This window comes from Amblyomma maculatum, chromosome 9 (genome assembly GCF_055883805.1).
Source record: "Amblyomma maculatum isolate TAMU_Amacu chromosome 9, ASM5588380v1, whole genome shotgun sequence".
Lineage (NCBI taxonomy): Eukaryota > Metazoa > Arthropoda > Arachnida > Ixodida > Ixodidae > Amblyomma > Amblyomma maculatum.
Genome location: NC_139352.1, coordinates 39,940,846 through 39,948,641, shown reverse-complemented (window position 1 = coordinate 39,948,641; position 7,796 = coordinate 39,940,846). Strand labels below are relative to the sequence as shown.

Here is a 7,796-nt window from a genome sequence, read left to right as displayed (position 1 = left end):
GTTGTGGCGTTTTGTGTGAAATGACTCTTTTGCATCCTTATTTTTTCTTCGCTCTTTCGACTAAACTCTACTGTCATGTTTTCACGATGCACACCGCAAATCCCCAGTGTCGAAGAATCCCCAAAGATAGGCACCACTGCTACTGCATCGTGAAGTGAAAAGGGCAAGGGAAGTCCCTATACAACACTGAAGCAATATTTTGAGATTTCTGACGTGCTGCAGAGAAAAACACCTGACATAACTGGAAAAAATCATTAGTCTCTCAGTTCTATTTCAAATGTAAGAGAGCCATATTCGAAGCATCTATTAGATAAAACTACTCCGATGCAAAAGGTCTTTGGCAATTTTTTTAGTGCCAGTCAATAATTAAAGCTTTCGGACAATTTGAACATTTTCAGTCGTTCCTTGAAGGTTAATTAATGATACTTTACCATTCTCTTTACCTGAACATGTAACGCACATAAAAAGACACTCAAAAGGAGTTACGGATTGGTTTTACGGATTGGCTTCACAGGTGACTGATGTTCAGTCTGTATAAAAAATGAACCCAGTCTTTCAACAACAGTGAGCACAATATTTATTTTGGGAGGTTCAAATTTGGGCACAAAAACACTACCCCACTTGTAGAAGAGCTCGTAGCAGTGGTCATGCAGAAACAAAACAAAATAGAACCTCAGATTAAGTTCCAATTTCTTCTCCTTGTTAGACAGAACTAATGGCACAAGTTTGATCGCTGATTTCAACATTATATCAGCCGAATGCATGTAATGAAGAAAAAGAATAACACTGGGCACCCGTTTCTTCACACCTAACCAAAATTTAAAAAAAAAGAAAACAACAACAAAAGAGGATAAATGTACACACGAGTTCTGGAAATGCCGAGACGTATTTCCGATGCCAACCGGTAGTGGAGAGGCGCCTTGGCCAAACTAGTGACAGGGTTCACATCACCTATGGCTGCACAAGCACGCATGCCACATGTACACACACGCACATGCACAATTACACGCACGCTCATAGTAGTCACACCACATCAATAAATATAATCCTGCTCCGCTGTAGAACTCCATAGCAGGCTCTAGCCCACCATTCAATGATGAACGTAGAGGAGACATATATGGTAATGGGGGCCACCAAGGAAAGTCCTGGCCCGTTGATCTGGCCACTACGTGGTCAAAAAAGGTCTTTGGCAGGTCTAGGAGATCCTCATGCACGCACAAATCTCTTTCTTCTCAGACTAGAAAGTGTGCTTTTTCCACCTCCTCCCTCATAGTCAGCATCCAAAGGGAGAGAAGAGGCACAGACACTGTGACTATGCTGACTTCACAGGATTCACACTGTTGCAGACAAGGGTGGCACTTTGCTTCGGCACCTGTGACGGTGGTTAAAACCCTGTTGTGTGAACATACTTGAGCAACTCTTGCGTCACTATGCCGGCAAGACCTGCTGACAGCTGCCACAACAGTTGCACTGTCTACGTCACGACTGCTGGATGTCGGTACGACCAAGTTTCGCACACTATGGGCACCGGTAGACTGGAGCTGTCGCCCTACGAAGGCCGCTGGTCACATTGACCGTAAGCGTGCCTGTACAACAGACGATTGCCCCGTTGAAGTGAATGCACACTCTGCCATCACCTGACCACTCAAAGTAAAGAAGATGACTTCACGAAAAATGTGATGAGGCTGCAGCTGATGAAGCCACATTGGGGTGGGATGTTTCAGTGACCAGGGCGGCGACCATCTCATTCGACTTGCTGCTGCGTCGTCGTGCTCACGGGAACGGCAAGCACTTCCACCGTTTCACCAGATCCGTCTGCGCCTGCCGCTTCGGCTGACACAACCGGTGCCATGGTCACTTGCATGCCGTGGTACATGGACACCGGTATGGTTACCATGCCTGACACGGGAAATGCTGAAACAACAACAAAAGACAGGCTCAACTGTTTTTACCGCAAGCACGTTCAGCGGCAATTATTTGAAAGACGTCAATGTTGCTGACGCTCAAGTTTGTACATTTATCCTAAGGTGGCTCTGTTTATGGGGTTTACCGTCCCAAAGCGACTCAGCCTACGAGTCATGCCATAATGAAGGGCTTCGGAAACTTTATCTCCTGGTGTCCTTTAATGTGCTCACATTGCAATGCGCATGGATGCCTTGCTTTTTGCCTCCATCCAAAAGCGGAGGCGATGGTCGGAATTCGATTCCGCATCCGTGAGCACAGCAGTCAAGCATCCCCAACTACTGCACCACCGCAATGGGGCCATTTATCTTAAGAGGACTTCAAGAATAAAAGTTTTCTGGTCAACTGACTCGCAGAATGCATCCTAAAACTTGGCGGCCACTTAAGTTTCACCTTTAAGGATATGATGCGTTAAGACTGCCATCCGCGGCTCCGTTTGCGAATCGTCTATCACGTACAGAAGCTTTGCTACTCGTTTAATCCGTATTCCTTTAATTGTGCCTCTACTAGCTCACACAATACACTTGTACGCTAGTACAGCCGTAAGTGAAACACCACCAGGCATAGATATAATGCCCTGCTTCAAACAAGGGGTATGAACATTCCTGTATGGCACAGGAGTACTACGCCTGAACTGGATTTAAATCGCACCTCTCCCTCTGCTCATGGCATCACCGATGATGTCACACCAAGGAGGCACTATGGGTTTCGTTTCTATGCTTTTTTTGCTCTTTCAAGATCATTGCCCGCTTGTTTTTGAAAAATTCATGTTGCACACTTAAAAGAGATTCTTAAAACACAAAACAGGCATTAGTGTTAACTGGAAAAGGTTGAGGAACCACCGGAGTTGCCCGTTAAAATAAGGTTTTTAATCTATGTTGAGTAGTCTTTCACACAATGCAGGTAACGGGAATGCATGACACAACATGAAGCACAAATTACGAGATTGGTGATTGAGTAAGTAGCGCAGTGCATGTATGCCAACGAGGATCCACAAGGAAAGCTGCTGACGGGAGCCATCAATTAACGGTGTGGTATTACCACCCTTGAGAGTGGAACTTAAGTATCCCCCAATTTTTCTTGCCTTCAGTGCAATTTAACAGTAGCACACTTAACTAACCAATTAACCAATTAAAGTTTTAACTAACCAATTAACCAACTTGCCCAACAAGCCACTTTGCTTGAAATTTACTTTTCACTGACCCCTTATTTTGCAAATTTACCTCAAAAAATGGAACTTGATCATTGTCATGAAAACTAACTGGCCTACAAATAAAATAATATATTTGGCTTGGTTTATGGGGGTTTAACGTCATAAAGTGACTCAGGCTTATGAGAGATGCTACAGTGGAGGGCTCTGGAAATTTTGACCACCTGAGGAACGTACACTGACATCGCACAGCACATGGGCGTCGTTGCTTTTCACATCCATCGAAAAGCAGCTGCCGTAGTCGGAATTCAATCCCACATCCTTGGGCACAGTAGTTGAGTGCCCTAACCACTGCATCATCACAGCGGGGTCAATAATATATTTAAAATAAGCACAAAGAAAGACACTAAGAGAGTGCATTTTCACTGAAATTGGTCATGAAACAACAAAAATGGCTTCAAAGCCAGTATCCTTCAAACAAGCACAATAGAGGTCATCTGAGGGTGCAGGTGGGTGGTTGGGTGGTGGAGGTTAGGAGGACGGTGGTGGGGATAAGGGAGCCAGGGCAGAGCTGGCACATGAGGTGGCGGGCCGGAGGAGGAGGAGGCTCACCGCTCTGCGTGCCGTCCTCGCCCGTGAGGATGATCTGCCCATCGTGATTGATGGTAGCCTCGGCCAGCGTCGCCACTGCCTGGGAGGCCGCCTCGCTGTTCAGCTCCATGTTCACCGCACTGATGGGTGTCACAGCCTGCCCAGCCTCCGTGTCCCCCGCCACCGCCGCACTCATCTGCACCCCGGGAAACTACCATGCTTCAATGGCAACAAGTGCTCCCCACTATCCAATTCTATGTTGTAGAAGAAAAAAAATGTAAAATAAGTGAATCGTGCATTTTTCAACACTTATTCCACAAGTAGACTAAATCACAAGTGTGAGACTTCTTTGGGAAGCACGGCCAAGAAAAGCATGTATACCGCGACGCTTTGCACCAAATACTTCTACATGTGGAGTCTTGCACAACAAGCAGCCTGCCTTTTGCATGAATGAACCGGACACGCGCAAAATTCTGCCAGCAGCTGGTAGACACGATCTGTACGGTGCTGCTTCATGCCACTCCTAAAGTAGGCACATAGAGAATGATTAGAATGGCATTGTCACCATTCAATTCTAAGGACAATAACTGCAAACGGTTGCGAACTGGAAGGCCTCGATGACTTATCTGTCAATGTTGCAGCACTGACACTTCTTTCCTCCTACAGATGAAAGAAAAACATACTGCGCACTAAAAATGTGTGACTTACTCCCTAGCGCACGCAAAACGTGGTACAAAATGCTAGATGGCACAAGCACTGTGGTTTATGTATGCTGAAATACAAAGTAATCCATCTTTAATAATGAGCTAGCTAGACCCAAAGCAAATGCTACTAAAATACCACACACTTCCTCTTTCTTCTCAGGCCACTCACGAGGCAAGTAAGGCTTTTGCCTAAAAAACAAGAGGCCATTAACCCTTTCACTGTCACGAACGTACAGGTATGTTTTCGAGCTTCCCCCCCACAGTGTCACCGACGTACCGGTACGTTCTCTACGTGCATTCAAAACTTTGTGCCTGAGCGCGAAGCTGGCGCACTTGGACAGGCTGCACCATCTGTGAAATCTTTCTACAAGTTCGTATTTTCTCCCCGCGTTGTGTTGGTACCTATATACTGTAGAGTATGAAGCGACTGCGCCCACCCCCGCCACCTTCTTTGCTGGGGGGTGCAGTCACTCCACGCGCACTACTCTATCGTACTAAGTGATCATGCGGTATGCGCGTTTCGCAGCGCTTGCGTGTGGTTACGGGTTCAAGGGTTGTTCTGCTATCTGCCCCAGGTTTGCAGGTTTTTATTCTATTGGAGTGTCTGCTATGATGCGTCACGTTCAGGGGTTCGTGCCATTGCCTCTCCAATAGGTCGACACGTGACTCGATCACTGCTTTCGCTCTCTCTTACCGCACCCTTGCTTGTGGCTAGCAGCAGCAAAGGAGGTTGTTTTAGCCCCTTTCCATCTCCTTCTGTCATCTTGACTTCGCAACGTGCCATTTATCTCCATTGTGCGGGTCACCAAAAGTGCGCCCTCCATGCGCAGGGTTACTTTCGGATGGCTGGCCGTGCGGGACCTTCGACTGCGGACTGCAGTGATGGCTCTTTTGATTATAAATACAAGTCAAGCTCGGATTCAGTCTCTCAAGAAGTATAGAGTGTTTTCTTACATTATCCTCATTTATGTAACTTATAATCAGGCCGATAATGATGATGATGTTAATTAACAACACCTGCAGAACAATGAAATGTGCATATTCTGTTTACTATGTTATTCGTATAGCAATCATAGTCAAAAATAAATCGCTATGCTCGTTCCCTGAAATCAAGCCGACACTGGGGGTGTGTCACGGCCAGAAACGCCCCACAGCGAAAGGGTTAAGTACCGACAATATACAATATAAAAAGCAAGCCAGTTAAATACACATTAACGCCGCTAACGTTAGCATATTGCCATGTTAGCTAGTATTCATTTTAAGTTTAGTGCTACATGACTAAGGTTATTTTCAAATGCTACAAAACATGTAATACTAAAGGCAAAGACTGCAACCATTTGTCCAATTAAAGGCCAATTTTTGAACTTCAATTATTTCCCCAGGGTATAAAAAATAGTAATGTCTTGTTATTTTACAAAATTTTTAACAAGTATGATACGTGAAATGCAGGGCTGAACGTTTCGAAGAGACTTGCGCTATGAGGAATGCTGTAGTCGAGGGATGCTGTTCATGCCAGTTTCGAGATACAGAAGTCAAGGATATTTAAGGACTTTTGGAACCCCACAAGTATTTCCTTTTCATGGATGAAAAAAAATAAAGTTTCACTTCACACATATGTAACCTTTATTGCAGAAAATACATGAAAGAAAACACAAAAGCTAACTTCCAGCTTCCTTTCTTTTTTATTCTCAAGTTCACCACTGGAGCTATCCTCTAACTGCTGGACTTTATGACCCTTGTCATGTCATTGATAGCCTCTGCTTTCTCAGTGTAACTATCTGCTGAAACATTCAACTTCGCAACAACTGCCTTCAACCTACATTTTTTTCCTCCTCGAATTCTGCATTTCTAAACAGAGACCACGCAGTTTATTTGGTTGCTGCTTCGCACTTTCGGCACCCCGATTCTTTTTAAGAGGTGTCCAGAAAAGCACAGTAATATTGTCTTGCAGAAGTTATATAGACCATCCGCAATTCCTCTCTTACGTGAAATTGGGTGGAAGTGTCAGAGCCAACATAACGTCACTGACTGCTTCTTCTAAAAGTTTATTTTCTTCAATTCTTAAATTCGATTCAATTCAAAAATATTCTAAGTTTTCAAACAGTGCCGTCTGCTTCGAAGCCCAAATCAAATGTATCCACTACAATATTGAAAATGTTCGAAAGTTCACAACACACCCCCTTTTAAGGCCTTGCATGCTCTTAGCAAGCTTCAAGCACATCCGATTCGGGTCCAGTGAGGACGAGCCTCTAACTGCGGAGAACTAGACTGGTGCTCTGCCGGCCTGCCTGTGCAGTGTGGTGCACCTGCAGGCAGCATCACTGTGGAAAGCCAGGCAGTGTAGCAGTAATGCTTAGTATTTGCTTGCAACTAGGAGGTTTAATCTCATGGCACCTTCATCTTTTCAGGTGCAAATGACATGTTCACCATACCAACGATTTGGACACCGCTACATATGTGGAAGACTGCCAAATCACATGCCTAAACCAGAGAAGTTGTGTTTCGATGCAACACAGCAGGGGATACTGGTTTCAGTGGTTGGTTTGGTTTGGTTGATGAGGTTTAATGTACCAAAGCAATTAAGCTTTGAGAGACTGCGTAGTGGAGGGCTCCGGAAATTTCGACCACTTAAGTGGGGACATGGGTCTTAAAATTGGTTTTGTGGTTTATTGGCCAAAATTGGTTTTGTGGTTTATTGGCCAAAATGTATGAAAATTCGCAGAATTGTTTTCTTTCTGCCGATTTCAAATATGCAAAAATTGTCCTTTTAGAGTAATTAGTTCTAATTGTATTAGGAAATTATTGCTATCGTCTGCTCGAACAACAGGAAAAAAAATGCTCATCAGAAATTAATCTTTAGTATACAGGTAGGTACTATAAAGTGTAAGGAATGCAATGTTGGAAGCAGTTTTAAAATTGAGCTAATATTAGAGATTTAGCAGCCCACTCAACTTGGCAACCACGGGCACAGTAGCTGTGTAAGAATTTCAAGATAAAATACAAAAACTTTACAAGTGAAAATAAAAAATATGCTACCAACATTGCATTCCTTATACTTTATAGTATCTACGTATCTACCTGTATATCACAAATTAATTTCTGATGAACGTTTTTTCCCCTATTGTTTGAGCAGACAATAGTGATAATTCTCTAATTCCTTTAAACTAATTGTCCAAGAAGGCAAATTTTTGCATATTTAAAATCAGCAGAAAAACAAATATTCTGTGAAGTCTCATCAAATTTGGGCAGTAAATAACAAAATTAGTTTTTGGACCCACGTCCCCTTGGCGTCCACCGACATCACATTGCAGACAGGCGCCTTAATTTTCGCCTCCATTGAAAAATGGCTGCCGTGGCCAGGATTCGTTCCCACATCCTTAGGCACAGTA

The 7,796-nt window shown here is 44.0% G+C and overlaps 1 protein-coding gene across 4 annotated transcripts in view; it reads right to left on the bottom strand.

Annotated features, from left to right (window-relative positions):
* Window positions 1-537: 537 nt before the first annotated feature.
* LOC146178897 (DNA-binding protein P3A2-like) overlaps window positions 538-7,796 on the bottom strand; it is a 33,813-nt gene continuing 26,554 nt past the window's right edge. For 3 of the 4 annotated variants that reach the window (XM_084578633.1, XM_084578635.1, XM_084578634.1), the window contains exons 8-9: window positions 3,725-3,914; window positions 538-1,914 (exon numbers count right to left, since the gene is read on the bottom strand). In XM_084578633.1, coding sequence (XP_084434759.1) covers window positions 1,745-1,914; window positions 3,725-3,914 — 360 coding nt within the window. In that variant the 3' untranslated portion in view covers window positions 538-1,744. The remainder of the gene's footprint in view (window positions 1,915-3,724; window positions 3,915-7,796) is intronic. The other variant, XM_084578636.1, reaches the window with a different exon arrangement.